The 22,970-nt window shown below is 40.0% G+C and overlaps 2 protein-coding genes across 3 annotated transcripts in view; one reads left to right on the top strand and one right to left on the bottom strand.

The window, feature by feature from the left end:
• The window catches only part of snx17 (sorting nexin 17), a 28,038-nt gene extending 16,105 nt beyond the window's left edge, over positions 1-11,933 (top strand). For both annotated transcript variants that reach the window (XM_056363268.1, XM_056363267.1), the window contains 9 exons: positions 913-1,000; positions 4,780-4,849; positions 5,471-5,563; positions 5,847-6,050; positions 8,473-8,601; positions 8,809-8,886; positions 9,257-9,331; positions 9,445-9,486; positions 9,644-11,933. In XM_056363268.1, the coding sequence (XP_056219243.1) occupies positions 913-1,000; positions 4,780-4,849; positions 5,471-5,563; positions 5,847-6,050; positions 8,473-8,601; positions 8,809-8,886; positions 9,257-9,331; positions 9,445-9,486; positions 9,644-9,763 (899 nt within the window). In that variant the 3' untranslated portion in view covers positions 9,764-11,933. The remainder of the gene's footprint in view (positions 1-912; positions 1,001-4,779; positions 4,850-5,470; positions 5,564-5,846; positions 6,051-8,472; positions 8,602-8,808; positions 8,887-9,256; positions 9,332-9,444; positions 9,487-9,643) is intronic.
• A 1,896-nt stretch (positions 11,934-13,829) lies between these two features.
• On the bottom strand, positions 13,830-22,721 carry znf513a (zinc finger protein 513a). The gene is given in 6 exon segments (XM_056363314.1): positions 13,830-15,639; positions 15,642-16,546; positions 16,663-17,436; positions 20,022-20,156; positions 21,632-21,768; positions 22,518-22,721. Coding segments are annotated over 5 exon segments (1,890 nt in total). The 5' UTR covers positions 21,672-21,768; positions 22,518-22,721; the 3' UTR covers positions 13,830-15,603.
• Between the last annotated feature and the right edge of the window lie 249 nt (positions 22,722-22,970).

Below are 22,970 nucleotides of genomic sequence, written 5' to 3'. Positions count from 1 at the left end.
GAAATCTGAGTGGTATGAAGGAAAATGGCTGTGTGTTAATATGACTCGAATACTAGAATAAATCCGGCACAGCAGGCTGCGGATCAAACAAAACTGGTGGTGGGAGTATTGACATAAGGGTAGCTAGAAGAAGTCAATTCCTTACTGACAGGCAGCAAGTTTCCCAGAAGTATTGAGTGTAAATCAATATATGCTGTAAAATATGCAAAGGAATGTCAGGAACACCCAGTATGTGCTCGTCTTCTTTCTGTGTGCAGATCCCCGCTGACGATTTAGTGTGCCGAGGATTGCTTCAAAACATTTTGATCGTTCGGTTTGTGTGTTTTTTTTTTTTGCTTTGTTTTTTTTTGTTTTTTTTTTAAATCCTGCAGAGATTTGCAACATCAAAATGTCCACCAGCGTTTCTGCATCTTGTACACAACATCTCTGCCCATAAAGACAACATTAGCATACTTTTACAAACCTAATGGCAAACTAAAGCGCTCTTCAGTCATTGGATTTGTTGTGTTTTACACATTTATTGATGCCTGAAAACCCAGCAGCAGCAGCAGCAACAAGCACCTGAGATCTCCTTTACTCTCCTTAGGGAATGGGCTGCAATGAAACAGCTGCAGACTATGAACCAACACACACACACACACACACACACACACACACACACACACACACACACACACACACACACACACACACACATACATACAGCCATTATCTGTTTTCACATTTGAATACTGGCACATGCACACACACAAAAAAAGTTTTACCCTTCTGGGACCTGTCCAGATGGAGTCTTCCCATCCCTGATTGTTTGTTGTTGGCATCATTATCCAAATGTCCTTGGGACTTTAGCTGCACTTGTGCCTAACTCTCTCTCCCTCTCTCTCTCTGTGTCTTCCTGTGTCTCCCTCTCAGTTGTGCGGAAGCTGCAGGAGTTTGAGCTGCCTTATGTATCCATTACCAGCTTGCGGAGCTCTGAATTTCACATACTCCTACGGAAAAGGTACCCACCACCTGCTCACATCATGACTTTGAATTTCATCGTGTACTTCCCCAAAGTGCTCTCCTCCACATTTACTGTAATTATAGCTCTGATTCATTGTCCAGAGTATTCACGTGTTATTTATCTAATCCTGTAATGACGCTGGTCCGAGATTTCTGTTTTTGGTAAGCAGTGCATACATAAACTACATCTGCTGTACTTTGTATCATTTTAATTCAGTGTGGCAGTGTGGTTTTCAGAAATGGGTGTAACCCATTTCATTCCTTATCTGCAGTGAAGCACTTGTTCTTAATGTGTCAGAACAGCGGTTAGCCTAACTACAGGCTTCTTATCCAGCGTCACCATCTTCCACAAAGTGCCAGTTAATTTGGAAAAGAGACCTGGGTCATTAGTTTTACCATTTATTTTGCCAAGGACAGTTATCATGACCAGACAGGTGGTGTGTTTGACAGGCAGGGATTAGCCAGGGACATAATTCTGATGTTGCTGCAGCATGGAGCTGGACAATAAAATGTATTTCAGTTTACACAATGAATCCCCCACCCACTAAAATCTTCTCATGTAGCAATTTTCAGTTGGTCTATAAAGTTACAGTAGCTAGAACAACCAGTGACATCTAAGCAGTAGTTAAATTAGCCCAGCAGCCAACCGCATAGTACCTGATAAATAAAGAAAAAAGAATTGTAACTACATTTAATGCCATTAAAGTGATTTATATTGATATAGATTTTAGGGATTTTGCATTTTGTCCAGCCTCACTGCAGCGTGCTTCCTGCTGCTTTGCAAGCTGAACAGGGAATTCCACCGATCAAACACATCAAAGTCTGTTTAAATGTCTTGGTGAGTACTGCAGCATACATGAAAAAAAGCTGTATAAAGCTTTTTGTGGCTCCAGAGGGAGTTGCACAAAATCTGATAAATTGCCTGAAGTGTTTGAGTCATCATCAACGAGGCTGAACACTACAAGTTGGAAAATGATTTAAAAAAATAAAAAATCTGGGCGTGTGAAGTTAGAAAGAAGTGAGGTTACCAGATTTCTGAGGCCTGCTCTTTTCTTCCTCAGCCAGAGGCTCAAGGCTACATTACCTGCTAGTAGCATAATACAACCGAATCTCTAACTGAACTGTTCCCAGTTCAGATGCATTTTGGGCAATGTAGGTGCCAGATTTGGGAAAGGAAGAAGGGTGCGACATAAAAATAGATGATATTGCTGGTTCTGCTGCATCGATTTTGATTCTTTTCACCCTGAGTCCGACTAATGAGTGCAGTGTTTAATCGGTGTAGTCTTTGAAGCATCTTAAGCTATGGTCAGAATGATGTCCCACTGAAAACTGGACACCCGGGATTCAGACAGGTCAGTTATGTTATATTAGAAGACTTGGCTTGAGTTTAGGGTGCGTGCAGGGTGCACAAGAAACATGAATAGAGGATTCAACAAGAACAAGAATTCCCATAAAAGTGAAACACCAACTCTTTAACACAGTGTCAAAAAAATTTGAAATGATAAAACATCTCAAAGTTCATATTTCTTGACAACTGTTGTACTGGGTTGTGTGCTCAGTGTTTCTCACAGGTTGACAGTTTATTTGCAGGTGTTTGACACTGAAGGGGGGGGGGGGTCGCTCCACCAAAACATGAGGACAAACAAACCAAATAACAGGAAACACATTTCTTTACACTTATGGTTAAACAGTGACCAACAGTACATCCTTTAACTTTACTGCCCCTCCAAAAGCAGAGGAATCCTTTGGTTCTGGTCTATTTAGGTTTGTTATCTTTTCTGAAAACAAAAGTTACAGTGTAACTTTGCCTCTTATGAGAGATGGGGGGTCAGCGGCTGCTTTTGCAGGGTAATAAGCATCTGTCATCAAACCAGCAAGCATTGTGTATAAAAGAAATATGAAAAAAATCTTCTTGGGTTGGAGCAAATCTATTTTGGTGGACCAGCCAAACAAATTCTGTGCATGGAAAATCCTGATGCTGCTTTCCCCTCCAGTCTGAAGTTAGTGACTGCTCCCCTCGCCAACATAACATTTTTCTACTTCCTCATGTGTCTTCTCTTTCGTCACCCTGCCCCCTGCTGACTGAGGTACACAGGATGTTTACTTTCTTTCTGCCTCAAGGAAAGTCTTAGTCCTCCTGACCTAGTTTCACTGTGAGTGTAGAGCAGCGAGGGAAGAGTGAATGTAAAACTAACAAGTGGAGGTAGAGGAAAAACAGACCCCCAGTGTATGATATCCAGGGGAGGATCAGGCTAAAAATGGAAGAAATGCTGTCTCTGTCCAGTGAAAACATTAAATCAACGTCATGTCAACCTTTTTACGTATGAATAGTATTGTTTAGTAATAGCTGTTTTTTTGTTTTTTTAGGTCAGCAGCAATAAGCACTTATATATTTATAATGCTAAAGTGTAGCTACTTGACATTTTCAATCAGTATATGCATGTAGAGAATTCAAAACACAGCCTGTATGTCTCAGCAGAAGCTTTCAGTCCACTTTTAATTGCTACTAAAGCTGCAAAAAAGCTCTGACAGATGTACACATCTTGATTTCACTGGTCATTTTCTCTCGTTCCCTTCCTTCCCTCCTCCTTTCACTCTCACTCCATCTTCTTTTCCCTTGTTACCTGCTTTGAATTTCTGATGTGGGCGGGCAGCATGCTTCATGTCTGCTTGAGCAACGTCTCCATCCACCAGCACCCCTGTGTCATGTAATTACATGTTAAATTTCACGCCTGTGCTGAAGTGTGTGGAGACGTGAATGATATTTTGCTAGAGCACAAAGGTGGATAAAAAATTCAGTGCTGTGCTAACTCAGATGGTAATAATCCTATCCTGAGGTATGAAACCAGTGTCAGTTAAATGAAGAAATTTAATCACACTGAGTGGAAAATATGGCCCAAATCATTTTCATCAAGAGTGATTGGTTTGCCAGATGTGATCTTTCCTAACTCTTTCTTTCTTTCTTTCTTTCTTTCTTTCTTTCTTTCTTTCTTTCTTTCTTTCTTTCTTTCACATTTGTGACATTTTCACATCTAGTCCGAGATCTGATCTGATCTGATCTGATCTGATCTCACTCGACCACCAACTGTTAGATAGGATTTCATGCATTTTTCTTCTTTTTTTTTTTTCTTTTAGACATCACGCTCTACTCCTCAGGCTGCACTCCGACACCAACACATAAGCAAATACTTATAATCCACATCATCATCAGCAGACCAAGCCCAACACTTACACTTCTGTCTCACTGATACTGAGCTGAGGCGCAGTTTAGTCACTCTCATTTCACTGATTTGAAAAAGACTCAGTGCAGGTGTATATCTGACATCATTGTGTTGAAGCTGATTGTACATTGCCAACCTTTAGGCCCCTATTGTCACAGAAAACCATGTATCTCCATATAAGGTGATTTTGAGAATTCCTTTATGGGTTGAGACACTTGTAATCTGCATAAACCATTTAAAACATTGACAGATCTGAAAAATACGTTCGCAAAACTGAAGTCTATTTTTATGAAAATGTCAGTTTCTTTTTAGATAAATTGTTTACAAACATCTACACTGCTACGTAGTGTTGCTTGGTATGCAGACAGAATTATAGTACATGATATACTGTGGCAAATAGCCAAATATGATGGTAATTTCATGGAATTTGTTTCAGGCTCCAAGACATTCAAAGAAATTGGCACTGTCGATAGTAACTGTGCAACTGTGTTAATTATAATGCATGTTAGAATATAGATTTATAGAATCTGACTGTTGGTGCCATTCCCTCCTGCAGCTATTGGGACATGGCGTACGATGGTGACGTGATGGACAACAGAGTTGGCCTGAATTTGCTATACGCCCAGGTAAGGGATGTCATGACATGTTGTTAATTTTCAGCTGTAGCAGTGGTCATAAAAAAATACCTTCTTTCTTTAAAATCATTTTTTCTTTGAGGTGTGAAACCAAACACATCTGTTATGTTTTTATGGAGCGCACATGGAGCCAGCTTCACATCAAGAAAACTAAATCAAGCAACTGCTACATCCCTGAGCTGCCAAATGCTTTTGTCCGTCCCCTGGGCCGCTCCATTATATGATAGCGGTGTCAGCTTGTTTTGACTTTGCAACACCCTGATTCCTGTACCGCTTTGTGGCCCTACGTGATCCTATTAATAGCGGATTCCCTTGGCCGCAACAGCTGTCAACTGTTGTTTTAAGCATTTTTGGTTTGGCTAATTTGATTAAAATCTGGAACTGCTGAGTGTTGCCTCTGTGCAGGAGAGAGGAGGTTTAAAAAGAATGAAATCAAGAAAAAATAAACAGTGTTTGCAGCATGTGTATTTGTGCATGTGTCTGTGTAATTATTTGCTGAGCTGCACTGGCTTGGGGTGTGATTTCTACTACATGAACAAAAGGAAACAAAAAAAGACTTTATTTTGTTCATCTGTGCAGAATATGAACTTCAGTTTTTTTTTGCTTCACCAGACAGTGTCTGACATTGAGCGAGGCTGGATACTCGTCAACAAAGACCAGCACAGGCAGCTCAAATCACTGCAGGAGAAAGGCTCCAAGAAAGAGGTAAGCAAAGGCATCTTGTAGGTTACTCAGCATCCAAAGCATCTGACTAGAATCCAGCTGATACTCAGATATGTCTTTGTCCGAGGATAAATCTCTAGACCGCAGAGAGTACTGCCGCTAGTGTATTCTGTTATGCAATTAGCCTAGTTTTTCCCACGATATAAATTTTTAATCACATAAATCCAGTAGAGAATTCAAACTTTCTTCCCCTGGGATTAGACTGAGATGGAATTTTTAGAAAAGTTAGTCATCTAAAATTGTTTTTGTTACGTTTTCTCCCCAGTTCATCCATCTCGGTCAGACGCTCAAATATTATGGCTATATCAAGTTTGACCCATGTATTACCGACTTCCCAGAGAAGGGCTGCCAAGTCATAGTCAGTGCCGGCAACAATGAGCTCAACTTCCACGTCAAGCTGCCCAACGAGCAAATGAAGGAGGGAAGCTTCAAGGTCACACGCATGAGGTGCTGGCGAGTCACATCCTCTGTAAGTGGAATTGTGTGCATGATAGCATGATTATGAGTGAATTCACCTTCAGGCATGTCTGCATGTCTGAGGCTCTGAAAATCCCTCCACTTTATTAGGAGGCTGTGACTTTGGCTAGAGCCCATCTCGAACCAAGCAGGTCTTCTGTGCTACTAAAGTCGCCTGTTTACCAACCTCCTCTCACCACTGCAACACAAACTAATGTCTAGTTTTTACTCCTACTGCTCGCCGAAAGTGATGACCTCCACACCATCTGTCTTCATCAGTCCAATTACCCAAACAAGCAGCCCACACAAGGATAGTACTTTATTGATCCAGCAGCATCCTTTGTTTTAACTGATAATTGTCCTTTGGCGAGGAGGGAATCTGATGGCATGCAGACAGCATACAACTGCAACTATTACAACCAACGTTGAAAATAAAACTTGAGACCTTCAAGGAAAGGAAAGAGCAGAGTTGCTGTTTTCATACAACGAAGGATTTGCTGTTAAACCATATTAGTTTAGTCTTGTCACCTAGTGCCTGAGATGCTGTCAGGCTCCGTCAGCTCGGCAGATGACGGTGATGGATTGATCAGACTTACCCGTCTCAGGGGGTAAAAGAATGCAGCGTGTTGCACTGTCAACGGAAAACCTTATTTTCCACAAAATGTTTGAGGCAGTGGAAGTCAGCTGAGAGTTTGAGTAAGAGAGGGAAAAAAAATCCACACACAAGAGCAAAATGTGGAAGAACAACAAGATAAGATAAATGACTTTTAAAGGGACATTCCACCAATATGAGATTTGAAGATGAGTTTACTCATCATGGGGATTAACACACACACTAGCCTAGTCTGTCTGGTACGGGTTTGTAAGAGCCCGGGAGGATCTAAAGAGGATTCAGATCCAATTCCATTGTAGGAAATGTAGCAGACGGTGGTTTCGGAACTTGTATACTGGAGACTGAAAGGATTTCCCGGCTTCTGCTGGACTGATGTTGACCATTGTTTTCTTAAATATTTTCCCCAACTTTTTGGAAGTGCAATACAAAAAAAATGTGGGAATTTTTGAATTTGACAGACTACATTCAACTCTGTGTTTGCAGCTCTATTTTTGTTCACGTGAAACTGTTGTAGCTGGCAAGAAATCCAGAACAAATCCCTTATCAAAAGAATAAAATATAACAAGAAAAAAAGAGCCTAAATTAAAAACCACCATACAGCACAAATTTGATCTGCCTTGAATATGCATTAGTTTCCGCTCTAACCCAGTCAGTCGTCTTGAAGAGACAGTTCCTCTGAAAGCTGGAACAGCTCACTTTCACTTCTTTGACTTGCTCAGAAAAACATTACATGCAGCGCTACCCACATCTTTTCCACCGTTTGACAGATGAACATTTATAGACACAAGACCTCAATTAAGTAGAGATGGAGTAAATGGGTCACTTTAGTATTGCATTAGTGCTCGAGCAGCAGTTATTATATGTATCACAGAAGCTTTTAGGATTCTCCAAAAGTTAATTTGCACAGTGATCTGGACACATGGCAACACATCTAAAATTAAAATGCATGTTGGCTCGTCTGATTACAGACTGACCCCCCACCCCCCTTCACTGTCCAGCAGGGTGATTAATTCCTCTACTCATTCTCAGAGGTCAAAGTCATTTTAATGAGCCCTTTCCTTTCCAACAGACTATTCAAAACATCTCATTTGGTGCAGCGCTGCAACCCCCTCGTAGCCAAATCTCAAATTGCATCCGGAAGAGCACATATAAACAGCCTATGTGTGTGTGTGTGTGTGTGTGTGTGTACTACAGCCTTTTGTTTTTATAAGTATTCTTTATTTATGTTATCTTTCTGTGTGTGGTTAGCATGGGAGGTACAGTTAGTTTCTGGCCCAGAGGAAACTGTCTCAGTGAGGAGCGCAGGCTTCATAAATGAGGAATGAGGGCTCATCTCCAGGGAGCTCTTTATGTGTCGCTGAGCTTCACAAATTTTTTTGAAAGCATTTGAAATTCTGTATTAGTGCATATTTCGTCTCTTTCTTTGCACCCGTGTTAATCTTTTAGCGTGTGTCGTCTCAAGATTTGGAAGGCTGTCATTTGTGATGCAGCAGCAGCAGCTCAGGAAGAAGAGATGTAGGATAGGAAATGTGATTTAGCTGCTTACATGTACATGACTCCCCCAGTCATGGAATAGAAAAGCAAGCTTATCATTTACTTAAGAATGTAAGTTGGATGCTGGTTCTGAAATATGGAAATATGCCTTTTTCATACATTTTAAACACGAGAAGGTAAATTTAACTTGACGGCTGAGGAAGGAAAAAGCCCACAATAGAATCAAAATGAATCACAAGTGGTTGATGATAACAGTTGCAGCAGTTGCGGTATATTGTACATTTAGAAGATAATAACAATGGTGGCACTTTTTTGTCCAACACTGCAGCAAGTCCCCATAGCCAACGGTACAACCAATCCCTGCAGCTCAGCCAAGTGCGAGGTCAAGCTAGAGCTGGCCTTCGAGTATCTGATGAGCAAGGACCGCCTCCAGTGGGTCACCATCACCAGTCAGCAGGTAGGAGGCCACCGACATTTAAATGAAATTGTGATTGTGTTTATTATGAATAGAGCATTTTGTCTTTGCTTTTTCTTCGAAACAAACTGTCCCAGTGTGTCGCTTCACACTGTCTGAGAAAGAGTTTTGATTAAAATTTGATTCAACAAGTACAATACTGTTACAGTGTTCCAGATTTTATGACTTTGACTTTGACTGTGATTTCAGGCAATCATGATGAGTATCTGCCTTCAGTCTATGGTGGATGAATTAATGGTGAAGAAGTCAGGTGGCAGTATAAAGAAGGTTTGTGTTTTATAGCTACATCCTTAAAAACACATCTTTTTGAATTTGTTTACATTTAATACTCTGATAGCAATTATAAAAATCACTTAGTCACTTAGCTTCCACACTTTTTATTTCTCTATTTATTTTACATCTCTCAGTTTTAATACATTACAGCATCTTGCAACATTTTTTTTTTACCTTTTTTTTTTTTTTTCAATTTTCTATATCTCTTTGTTTTTTGGGTTTTTTTTGTTGTTTTTTTGTTGATTGTGGAGATAATCAGTCATTGGATTGCTGTGCTGATATCACAACTCATGTAAATGTAAAGTAAAACCTTCCTATTAATTGTGTTCTTGGCTTCTTCATGTCATCTTCTGTCACCTTCCAGATGTTGAGGAAAAGACACAACGGCTCCATCCACCGAACGGAGAGTCAGCAAGCTGTGAAATCTCCCCCTCTGCTGGTGAGAAACAGGACAAGTTTCCTTTTGTTTTGGACTTAGTTTAGATCTCAGATGCAGGTTCAATTTATTCTTAGGCTTTGGTTTTTTTTTTGTTTTTTGTTTTTTGGCTGCAGGACTCTCCCGACCCGAACCGTGAACAAATCGTCAAACTCTCAGTGAGTATATTTTGGTGTTTTTGGCTTTAATTTTGTTGTGATGTATAGTGCTTCCAAAAATAAATGAAAAATGCAGCAGCTGGAAAAGAACCCGAAACATATTCTAATAAATCAACGTCAGTCCGGTGTTAATTACAGTATTGATTATTCCATTTAGACCAAGCTGAGCTCAGTGTCCCTCCGAGGGATCAGCGCCTCCAACTCGGCAAACGACATAAGTGGCAATGATTTCCACGGTAACTATGCTTTCGAGGGAATCGGGGATGACGACCTGTAACCCCCCACCACCACCACCACCACCACCTTCAATTCTCCCTCCTCCCCTCTTCATTCCACTGTCAACAAATGGGATGACAAAGATTATGAGCTGAGCCGAGCCGTGCGGACCACACACTCGTCCCATTCTGCAAGATTGTAGCTTCTTCCTGGAGAAATCGCTGCCTTAAGCTCTTTGACAGTGTCCTTTCTTTCAGACTCTTAAAAGCTCATCTTGATTTTTGTTCGAGTTACAATCATCATATTCAATTGGAGCTTTGTCCCCACTTTATTAAACTTGTGGCAACATACAGTACATGGCATGTAGAGCTACAGGTACTCAAATAGGGAAGCTTCCTGTATGTTACTGACAAATTCCTACTTATTTGATTCACACGCATTACTGGGTCATCGACAGTGTGTGTGAAGCTCTATAATTTAGTTACATTCTTGAGGTACAAAGGTAAATTAAAATATTGTAAACTACACGAAGAATACCTGATGGCTGCATGCTTCTTTCCAGCCAGAGCCAAATGTTTAGTTAGACCTGGCACTAGTGATAATACAGCAGTCCTGGACGTGGATAGTTCTCCAGAGTGACCCAGAGTCCAGCGAATGAGTTGAAATTGATCTCACAACTGTAGACTATTTCAGAGCACTTGCTTGCTTATATGGATGATCAATGTTTGGCTTGGCTATATACCAAAATGTCATGTTTTTATACTGTTAGTGATCCTCTGTGTGCCATGCTATTCATGTGCCAAGTCAGTAAATATCTCAGCAAAGATATCAGTGGTGTTTTCAGCTTACGTTTGAGGCACAGTCACTCATACTGCCTTCAGAAATAGTCTGATGCCTTAACTTTTCCTTTTTTTTTTTCCTTTTTTTTTTGCCTCCTGAGCTACCTTGTCATTCATCGTGACATGGGTTCATACTTAAAGTAAACGTCAGTGTCCGCCGGTGTTACCTAGAATCTTGCAGAACTTGATAGATGGTTGATTTGGCCGCGCTGCTTGCACTTGCTGAACCGATCATTTTGCACAGTATTACAGGTGGAGATGAATGTTTGAGTGGAAGCTTGAGCATGACTTCAAACATCTTGTGGAGATTGTTTCCAAGGGGCTCTGTAAATCCATCTGTGATTTTTTTTTTTTTTTTTTAACCAATTTTTTAAGGTTTCTCATAAATGCCAAATTATAGTTTACTAAAGCATTTTGCACAAAATAAACATAAAAAATTATGACAATGTCACTTTTTATATTATGTACATGCAATTAAGTATTCTGAACATTTACTAATATCTTTATCATCATAGCTTATTGTAATCAAATAGATCAAATGTAATCTAAGTTGTATAGAACAAAAAGTTTAAATGGACTAACATTTATCATTGTTTACATAATGTTTAGGCGACTTTTTAGTTGAAATGTAATGTGTTTACAAATTTTTCATCTGATCTTCTTTGTCTTGTTCGTTTCGGGCGAGTGATGGTGGAGCATTCTTAGGGGCTTCAGTTCATTGTAATTTGTACGTACATTGTGCCAATCATCTCAGAGGATTTCGCTGAAAAAGGTGCTTTGGTGAAGTGGCTAATGTGATCACAATTGCTGGAGTGAGCTACGTTCATGAAGGGCAGGCAACAAAATGAACATATCCATATCATGTTTTATAAGACATTTCATTCTTTTTTCTTTTTTTTTTTCTTTTTTTTATTGCTGGTAGCTTCAGTTATTTTGAAAAGTTGCCTCTCGGCGTGTTCTGAAGCCTCTAAATGTAAATCAATGCCAACCTATCAACAGCTTTACTCTCACTGGTAGCCACAACTGTAAACAAAAATGTTCTCAATATAAATGTCTTGTTATTTCACTGCTGTGCTTCTTCTTTGTCTTCAGTTGTATTTTTCTAGTAGAGGGATGTGGACGCCACCAGTCATCTTTATTTTCTCTATTCCTGTCAATACCAAGTACATGGAAGCTGCAAGGTCCTGGATGTTAATAAATGTGTAGGTGCCAAATCACAGGTTAAGTGCATTAACGTCAGCAGTCACCATTAAACTAAATGTCAAATTTCACGAAGATTGCATTGACTTGATTCATTCCACGACTTTTCAATTTTGATTTTAGTGGTAAGGTCAGTGACAACTGTCTGGTCTGTTTGTCATGATGCTAAAATAAACTCTGAAATTAGATGACCTTGTGGCTCTCCGTTGTCAGTTAATGGTTCATTTGAGTCATTTCTTCATCACTGCTTTGCATTACTCCCACGTTTATTTACAGCAGCAGCTTTGGTCGTCTGCCATATAATATGCCAAGAATATTACTCGGTGTAGAGCAGCCACGAGCTGCAGTATTTACAGGGTTTTTTTTCACACCAGGCATTTTGACATATTACACAAGGTAAAGCTCATGTAACTAATTTTAATGATGAAATCTATTTCACTACTTTAGTTTCACAGTCCTGCTATAGTGAATACAACAAGCTATCGTAATGTTGGAAGTAACACCTGTGTTTTTCCTACTGTCACGACTCAAAATGTTGAAGCTGAGAAAACTGTAATCAACACTTGAGAGAGTTTTCATCACATGATGGTATTTGGAACTGAGAACCTTTGGTTTTTTTAAATTAAATTTTTATTTATGCTTTAGCAGCGCACCTAATATATGTCCAATGATGATGTGATGATGTATCAGCCTATATATAGTGCATTCAGAAAGTATTCAGACCCCTGTTTTCCACATTTTATTATGTTGCAGCCTTATGCTAAAATCAAAAAAATATTTTTTTCCTCTCATCAATCTACACTCAAAACCCTATGATGACAAAGTGAAAAAATAATTTTTTCGAAAATTTTGCAAATTTATTAAAAATGAAAAACTGAAATATCACACTGAGTATTCAGACCCTTTGTTATGACAAATGTAGCTCAGGTGCCTCCCATTTCTCTTGATCATCAGATGTTTCTACACCTCTCGGAGTCCACCTGTGGTAAATTTAATTGATTGGACATGATTGAGAAAGGTTAAGAACCTGTCTACATAAGTTGTCACAGCTGACAATGCATATCAGAGCAAGAGCAAAAGCCAAGCCATGAGGAGGAAGGAACTGCCTGCAGACCTCAGAGACAGGATTGTGTCGAGGCACAGATCTGAGGAAAGCTACAAAAATTGAATACATTGAGTGTTCCCGAGAGCACAATGGCCACCATAATTCTTAAATGGAATCGCTGCAGCACTCCACCGATCTGCACTTTATGGCAGAGTATCCAGACAGAAGCCTCTCAGTGAAAGACTCATGAAAGCCTCTTGTATTTGCTTAAAAAGCCCCTAAAGGACTCTCAGACTGTGAGAAATGAGATTCTCTGATATGATGAAACCAAGACTGAACTGATTGGCCTCAATTCTAAGCGTCATGTCTGCAGGAAACCAGGCAGTGCTCATCACCTGCCCGATACCATCCCACTGGTGAAGCATTGTGGCAGCATCATGCTGTGGGGGTGTTTTTCAGGGACAAGGACAGGGAGACTGGTCAGGGTTGAGCTGAACGGAGCTAAGTGCAGAGATATCTGTAATGAAAACCTGGCCCTGAACGCTCGTCTTCTAAAAGGACAACAGGACAGAGCTTGAGAGAATCTGCAAAGAGAAGAACGACAGAAAATCCCCTAATCCTGATGTGCAAAGCTGTAATATGCCAAAGGTTCTACAACTAAGTACCGAGTAAAGGCTCTGAATACTTATGTCAATGTGATATTTTTGGCTTTTCTTTTCTAATAAAAATAAATTGTCTTTGATTGATATATATATGTATGTATATATATATATATATATATATATATATATATGTATGTGTATATATATATATATATATATATATGGTGCGACTGTAAACGAAGATATGAGAGTGATGAGAATCAACCCAAACAGTTGTTTTAGGCTAGAGAACCAAAACGAACGAACTTAAAGGCTCTCCTTTTACGTAAGTAACAACATGATTCAAGTTACTGTGACAATACTTTAATTACAAGTACTCTATGTGCCAGTATGTGGAAATGTCACCAAGATTTAAAGACAAATGAGAAGCAGTCTGATGTCTGACATTCAATGAAATGAATCCCATGTGTTTATTTCAAATTCCTCACTTAAGGCATTTATGAGACACTGCATAAGGACAAAAATGGACACTTGGGGGATGTCAGTACTAATCAATGGGTTCAATGCTCCATTGTGTCATGGCAAGTTGGCAACCTGAAAAATATATCACTTGCATATAATAGTCATTCACAAAGAGAGTAAATTTTTAATCACTGTCCCTATTGTTTTTCCCATTATAACTAAATGACACACCACACATTCAAAATTAAAATAAAAAATTCTAATTCTATATATTAAAGTATGCACTTCTAGCAGTGTATTACGGCCACATTAGAAAAATAAAACAACTATTAGACACCCACATGCTTACTAACAGTATCATCTTTTTTTTGCTCAAGTAAAAAACACAAGAATGGGCTAATTTCACAGTCAATAGTAAACAGTAATCCAACAGAAGGTGATTCAACCAAGAGTCTCAACAAGACTCTTCCCATGAAGACACTTCCCAAAAGAAATTAATTTAAGACCAAAAAATTTAAAGATTACTGATATGTAGCAAGTTTGTGGGGATATTCTTTAAACAACATGTACGATCTATGAATTGATGCTTTTTTTTTTCTTTTTTTTTTGTTTGTTTGCTCTCGAACTTAACCGTAAAACTGCCAAAGTGTAGCTGAGTGTGTATGATTGTGCTTTTCCCTTTAACCATAAAACCCAAGTCAAAACTGAAATGCTTGTGCATGCAATTTTAGTGTTAGAATAACTAGGAATTATTTTTTTGCCAACATTTAGTTTGAGCGTTCCACATCATTCCTTTTTCTTTTTCTTTTTTTTTTTTATCCTGAGGGGTTTGGCAAAATGACAATACAGTTCAAGACACAGGAGATTATTTAGTAAGGTTAACACAACCTAATTAATCAATATAGAGTGGAAAACAATTCCAGTACTATTAAATAGCACATTGCTAGTAGTACATACATTAGTAAATTCATCAGAAGGCATGCCATTACCAGAGCTTGTGCCACAATGCAAAGAAAGCACAATACTGGCCCTCACAAGGACCCATCTTTAGCTGCACTGTGTAGTCTCAGGAAAATAATTTGTCAAAAGATACATACATATTGTCAGTGTAATTTAATGTTAAAATGACCTTACATGAATCAAACCAAAGGTAAATCTCTATTTCTGTCCTGTAAATGTGATATGAGGTTGGAAAGAAAAGCTGATTATAAGTTACATTCATTTTATTTCATTTGATTTTAGGTACAAAACAAAAGGTTTGACCTAAACATGTGGCACTGGCAACTTTAATAAAAACAGAAATGATCTTTTATTACAGAAACTACACAGTGCAACTCAACAGTTCAGGCAAAAATGTGCATGAGTTCCATGTATTGAGGAGTATTTGGTGGTGATATGTGTTGAAGTGTGAGAGGGAAATGTCATCATTAGTGTGGGGTAACATACAGAATGAGACAGTGAAAGGACTTCCATTTGTCTTTACACAAACACAGAGTAACAGAGTAGAAGACAAACTATGAACAGACTCATCCACCTTACTGAACCCAAAAGGCATCAAAATATTCGGAACAATAATTGTGCGAGATTCTACAAATAAACAATTAGCAGCCTCTGAAGACATCTGACAAAACACTAACAGACCGACACACACTAAAACTATATAAAGGCTCTGTGAAAATAATAGTTAAAAAAAAAAAAAAATAAGTTGCTGGTAGCTTAGTTCTGCTGAGTTATATTTTATACAATCTCAAGTTTATAGCACGAGTGTATTGTCTGACCTCCCTCCCGAGACATATACTGCATATCAACACCTGCTTCTTTCCTGTGAGTTTGGACTCCAACTCCCATCCCTTTCCGCACTTCGTCGTCTTCATCATTGCCCGACATTGGAACCTTGACCCAGCCGTCTGTGGCCAGTCCGTGTTTCTTCTGGTGTCTCTTGTAATTGTCCCAGTGGCCAGTGGTGTAGCCGCACTCCTGACATTTGTACGGCTTTTCTCCGGTGTGCCGAAGCATGTGCCGCTTCAGGTTCATGCTCTGGTTGCAGCTGTAGCTGCACACGGCACACTGGAAAGGTTTGGCGCCCGAGTGCACCCGCTGGTGTCGCTTCAGGTTGGCCAGGTTCCCGCAGGCGTAATCGCACAAATGGCACTTGTAAGGTTTTTCGCCTGTGTGCACTCTGTGGTGGCGCTTGAGGTTGTCGAAGTGCGCTGAGGCATAGTCGCACTGTGGGCACTTGTATGGTTTCTCACCACTGTGAGTTTTCATGTGGCGTGCCAAGTGGTTTGGGTAGTGTGTGAGGAAGGGGCAGGCGGCGCAGGTGTACACCTTGTCACTGCGCTCGCCAGGGCTGTTGGGATTAGATGAGGTGTCTTTAGTCAGCATTTCAAGGGTACACTTGGCACAAATTTGGGCTGAAGAGCCGTCCTCGTCCTCCAGGACAATGCCACATAACCGGCATGTAAAAGGGAAAAGTGAAGGGGGGAGGGCGGCACCGTCTGCTACGCCCCCTCTGGTCGCCCTGCTGCTCCCACTGCCTGTGGTTTGCAGAAGAAGTGGAGGCTGGTGGCCAGGAGCTGGGTTAGAGGGTGGTATGGGTGGTGGCGAAGCCCCTTTTAAGTCATCAAAGACTGATAGGGAGTCATTGTTCTGGGCTCCCAAACTCAGGTTTGACGGTGGCCTTGCAACTTCTGAAACTTAAGAAAGAAAGACGATATATTGAGTTATTGTATACAATAATGATTGATAGTGACAGCTTAAAATAAATCTGGAGTTGTGGAGAAAAAATAAATCATTATAAAAGCATACATACCCTTGGTTGAAGCACCAGGCTCTTCCCCACTGGGTCTTTGCCCAGTCACATGCCTCTTCAGGCTGTTCTGGCCACTGGAAGGTCGCGGCGTGGCGTCCTGTCCCACCACTGCAGAGGGCACATGCATGCGCTGGTGCCTCTTGAGGTTGCCAAGGGAACTGCATGCAAAAGTGCAGCTGTCACATTTGTATGGTTTTTCCCCTGTGTGGATGCGCAGGTGTCTCTGCAGGTTCACCAGCTGGGCGGAGGCGTAAGTGCACAAGGGGCAGTTAAAGGGCTTCTCCCCGTTGTGTGTCTTCATGTGCCGCTTCACATGGTTGGCGTAACGCGAGGAGAAGCCACAGAGGTGACACGAGTGCAGTTTGGCCGATTTCTCCTCAGCTGTAAGTGCCTTGTCCCCCATCCCGTTTCCCACCCCTTCACCATCAAGCTGCGAATGGGAACATGAGCGAGGCAGTCCGCTGATGCCTCCAAAAGGTGAACAGAAGTCTGTACTTTTGGCTTCCCTGGAGGCTTTACAGCACCTAAGGCAATAAGGACCAACAAGGTCTATGCCAGGTCCCAGAGGTTCATCACGGAGCTGTCCGCAGCCCCTGCAGGATAGGTAGGGAGGAAAAGTGGGCTCCGACTGGGCTGCTCTGCCCTCGTCTTCCCTCCCGTTGTCAGTTGTGCTGCGAGAGTTGTCTGTTTCACTTTCCATGCTGAGCTGGCCGTAGGCAGGGCTCTCCTCATCACCCAGAGGATACACAGAGAAACCAATCTCAGCAGCTACTTCTGTGAGGGGACAACAAACAGAAAAAAAAAAAGGTTTCCAAAGACTTTTCAGCACTTACACACAATCCACTCTGCCTGACAGAGTAGAGCACATTTCTGTACAACACTGTGTCACAGCAAGGGTTATATTTGCAACTCCTTACTCTCTCTCTGTGTTATACAGTATATAACCTTGATCAAACAGACAGAAAAGCACAGCTTAAGAGAGTAGACATGCAACAAGCATCAGAGACAATCACATTTCTGACAATCTGTATTTTACAGTACCACAGTCAGTGCAAATATACGGAAATCCAAAACTACCAGTTTTGAACAAATTAATCAGACATTATGAAATAATCATGAGAATATGTGATTCCATCATTCCTATTTTCAGTCTGTGTCTGGGGGGCATGTGATTGGCTGAGGGGTGAGGAGGTGGGGATTGCTGACAACATCATTTTGATATTAAGTGACATGATTAAATAAAACTGTCACTTGGGAAAAAAAAAGCCAATAAGAAATAAAGTCAGGGTTTTGAAAATGTCATTCTTAATAATAGTTATAATGATGGAAAAACAACAAAATGAAGAAATCACATTTTATATTTTAGTTTAAGCAGAAACATTCTGGACTTCCATACAAACAAACTGGAGTCAGACTTTTTTAAGACACCTGAAGGCAAACTTTCAAACTTTCTAGAAAAATCTCACTGAACTATTAAAAACTGACAAATATAGAAAACAACCAGCAGGTAGTGAAAATACCCCTGTTAAGGCATCACACTGAGTGAGCTAACTTCAGGAAACAGAGAGACGGAGACATTTGATACTCACAGTTCTACCAGCAACGTCGACTGAGTTTTTCAGACAAAAAAATAAAGACAAAAAAGAGAGACAATTTTCCCAGGAGGTAGAAGGAAAAGCTTCATGACTTCGAGACACAGAGCTCTCCGGCTTCAGTGGGTGTTTCTGAATGCGAACGAGCCAGAGGAGGAAAACCACCGTCCTTCACAGATGCCAAGGCAGGATGTGAGGAAGGCGAGAGTCGAGACTGCCCTTTTATCCTGCCCCATGGAAACCCCTCGTGGATGATTACCAAGCCTAATGATAATGATGATGACTATAATGGTGAGGCTGCTGCTGCTGATGATGATAATGATGATGAGGGTAGTTGATGATGATGATGATGATGATGATGATGATGATGATGAGGGGGGAACGATAATAGCAGTGGGGGAGTGGGAGCAGAGGCAGCAGATGATGATGATGATGATGATGATGATGATGATGATGATGATGATGTTGATGATGATGATGATGATGATGATGATGATGATGAATAAATGCCCTCTTATAATGGTGTCCTTGATGGTAATGGTCCTATTTTTATGACCCTTATATAATAATGGTGTCTCAGCTCCTTTCTCTACTTTTCCATTTTTCAGATCACTCCCTCTGACAAAGAGCCATGCTGGGGAATATGAGCTGGTGGCGCCATTTCCCTCACTGTCGCACAGAGGGGCTACACTTCATCACAGAGAAACCAACAGTAAAAGGCCTTTTTGTAGAGCGACCACTTCATTTCCTTTAGTGGTTAAGCCATTGAAATAATTTTCATCTTTGATTGATTCAATGTCTTCATGGTAACGACAGGAAGTGAAAATGGCGGTTTACACAAAACATAATGATACTATTGTCCTTTCACCAAGCAAATGTAGTTCATACTGGGGACTGAACTGAAATGTATATAATGACCAAGCTATAATCAACAGACACATTTGCAATACCCGATATAAGACATCCATGAAATATACTAATAGAGAAAGACTCACAAACTCAGGCAGAAAGGCAAACATGGAACATCTGAAAACACTGGTACACTAAAAGAAGAACTACTTAGAAGTGAATGGACCAAAATAGTATAAAGACGGACGTGCAGGCAGATACCAACAACACAAAGCTACACTCCTTAATTATTCATTAAATCAAACCCTTATTTTGAAACCATTTATAGGTTTCCCCATACATTGATTTATTTGTGGCAGCTCGCCACAATATCACCATTGACCGCCACATATTGATTTGTTTTTTTTTTTGTTTTGTTTTTTTTGCCATTTCAAATGGGTAAAATTTTAAGTCATTAGTCGGTGCATTGTTTCGCTCAGCCCCTCCTTGCCTTGCTCTCTCTCTCTTTCACAAACACGGACGACAGACCCGTCTGTAACAGCCGGACCTGTGTACCTGTCAAATGCATTTATCACACTGACCATGATCATATATCAAAAATGCATCTACAAAACATGACATAGGTCATTTTTTTTCAATTTTTGTCAGTTTCAACACACCCAACTCTTCGGACAGTGCACAGCATGAAAATTAAATTGCAATTATTTTTGACTGACTTCTAAAAACAGATACACCAGGTGTGACTCTATTGTAATTCTGACAAAGTAGCTCAGTTAGGGTTTGCTATAGCATTGAGCTGCACTGGAAGTTACCATGGCAACCACAGGTTGTTGCCAAAACCAAAAGCACTGAAACCTCAAGGATTATAACTTTAAACAGATGAATGTAAAAAAAATTTTTTTTAAAAATGGTACAAACCTGAGAACTTTTCCAGACCTAAAAGCTTGTTTTCATGATCAGGATCACCAAACTCAAGGTCTTGTCCGAGAAGGAAGTCTGTATCTAAGCTGAGGTTACCAGGAGCTTCAATGGCTACACCATCTTCAGAATCCACTGCAATCATAGAAAGAACCCAATAAACAATATCAAATGACAACTCTCACTTCACTACGTTATAAAAAAACTAAACATAACAAAACAAATGTTTAACATAACGTGCACAAAAAAAAACACAGAAGTCTCTCGAGTTACTGAGTTAAGTTCAACAACCACAATTGTCTCGGTTCAAAGGGAAAATTGTATAGAAGAAATGTTTTGTTGTTAAAATCTTTGTGTATTTTAACAAAAACTGAGCAAATATTATTATCTAGTTACAATCTTAATTAACTCAGCAGCAAAATGTTACATACCTACATAGTTGGCTTGGTTGAAAGAGGTTTATGGTAATGAGAATGCTGCCTTAAACCACACCAGATTACTGGGAAGTGGTATGAATGACGTAACTCTCCTCCTACAGTGTACAAGAGCATTTCATGAACAAAACATGAACTCTAAACAGTTGACAGATGGAACTCTTTTACTGCAGTTACAGCTAATGATGCCTGAAATACTAACTTGGTCTCTCAAGCTTGATGAAATCCAAACAGCTATCACACAGCTGTCACTCTTCAGAAAACTACTTTCAGGCCAAGTCACGGACATCACGCTCAGCAGCCCGTTTTGGCAAAGCCTTCAGTACCAGCCTCATGCTACCATCTACTGGTCGTTTTAGTGTTTGACACAATGACAATAATAAATCATGAGTGTAGGATATGTAGGATGTTTATTCTTACAGATCCAAACCTCAAATTAGATTTATTTGAGGTTATATAATAGCTCCAACAATTACAATCTTGCTATTTAATGCTAGGCAGAGGTGGGAATACATTACTTCAAGTATTATTCCAGATAGGACTATGAACATGAATCATAGCAGTTGGCCATGATGATCTCATCTCCCTAGCTAGTTTGTTGATTACATTCTGGTGGGTTAGATTTAAAAAAAAAAAAAAAAAAAAAGTTTAAACAAATACCATCCTTCAGGTAATATAACTGGCAGAATCTCTAGCTCTTGTGGGAGGTTGCAGGGTTTGAGAAATGAGTTGAAGCTACACAAATGGCAGCTGTAACATATGTACTGTACCTGCAGCAGCTTAAGCTCTGTATGAAGCAATCCAATACTAACATGGTCTCAATTATTATATATATTATGTTCTACACAGATTGCAATACATTGAAGAAAATAATTTGCTCATGCCAAGCAGTTCTCAGTATGTTGTTAAATTTAATAACTCAAAACCTCACAACCCATTACTTGTTACAGGACTGTGGGTCAGTGTTATCCATATGAAACACTCCAAGCACTTGAACAACAATGCCTGGTGTCCTGATGTGAGCAGAAAGAGAGGAAACATGTGGCAATTAACTAGGCCAATATTCACAGGACAGGAACAGTTCATTGTTAGATTAAAGACATGAGTAATGGTTTCAGGAATGTAGCTCAGCTATGCTTTGACCTATCAACGTTACCAAAATGTATGAACACTTACACTTGACTGGCTGTGGATTCTGCTGTTTTTTTCTTGGCATCTTCCAGTCAGCCTCTCTCTTTTTTGCAACGTCTTCTTGCAGACTTCTACAACCATCAGCTCATTCTCATATGTTTGGAAGATATTCTTCAGTATTTCTATAGATGCAAGGCAGAAGACACATATATCTTGAGATGCAACATTATGCATTACAGCACATAACACACACATTACACAACTACCCCACTCATTTCACTATAACATAGCAAGATTTTGTAGCTGATTCACGTCAGCTAAGACATGGATGCTATGAATCAGTGAAGCCAGCCACTAATTCAGTGTTTGTTTGTTTTTTTATATGATTTTCAGCAAACCTATAGTGTCTAAATGAGGCGAGGAGGATATTACGCAGAGTAATTAACATATTGTAACCCAGCTGTTCATTCTAATACTGACACGAATAGCATTTCTTAAAGGTAACTAGAGTTACAGGAAACATGTGATTTGCGTGTATGACCTGGTCTGTTCACTATCCACTGCAAACAAACTGGAAATCCACTATTATGTAGCTGGCTACTTTAACAAGATGGCTAACACACGAGCTCTGGTCTCCGGCAGAGAGCAATCAAGCGAGTCAGCTAGCAATTTAAACTGAGACATGTCTTCACATAGCATACAGCTAACTAATGTTATCACTGTACAACAGAACATGTCAGCAAAATTTGGGGGAAATTACGGTAAGCAACCTGATGAGTGGCTAATCAAAACGCGTCCTTATCAGCACCTAGTAATGACTGACAGATGCCATCTTCAGTAAATATCAGCCGTGGCGAAACATGTTAACCTACAGCTAGATTAGCCGAGTAGCTAATGTCAACTTCAGTAGTTAGCTATCATGCTAACTTACCTAAAAAACGTAAATATTCCTGTCGACTGAGATGCTTTTTATCGTCGATATACACGCCATTAGGTGTGAAATGTTTGTCCTCAAATGTACAACGTCTGGAGATCCGCCATTTCTTCATGAGCTGCGGTGACAAAGAAAGGCAATTAATGGTATTTTTCATAACTTAATTGATTTTCTGATCCGCCTGTGATCCAGCAGCAGCAACAATAACACTTCCGGCCCAAATCCTTCAGAATAAAAGCGCCATATCAACGATTGATATCCTAAAACTTAAATTCTTTTTTAGTGAATGAATACGCCTTAGTTTCAGTGCGTTAAAAAGAAAGATATTAACTTGAACGCCTGGAAAATATAAGGTGTCGTAGCAGGGCAGCTGTGCAGTTGAGCAGATGCTGGTTGAAGATTTCAGCTTCAGCTAGTACAAAATATTTTAATCTAGATGATCCTTAGTAG

This window comes from Seriola aureovittata, chromosome 19 (assembly GCF_021018895.1).
Source record: "Seriola aureovittata isolate HTS-2021-v1 ecotype China chromosome 19, ASM2101889v1, whole genome shotgun sequence".
NCBI lineage: Eukaryota > Metazoa > Chordata > Actinopteri > Carangiformes > Carangidae > Seriola > Seriola aureovittata.
This window is presented reverse-complemented; position numbering and strand designations above follow the sequence as displayed.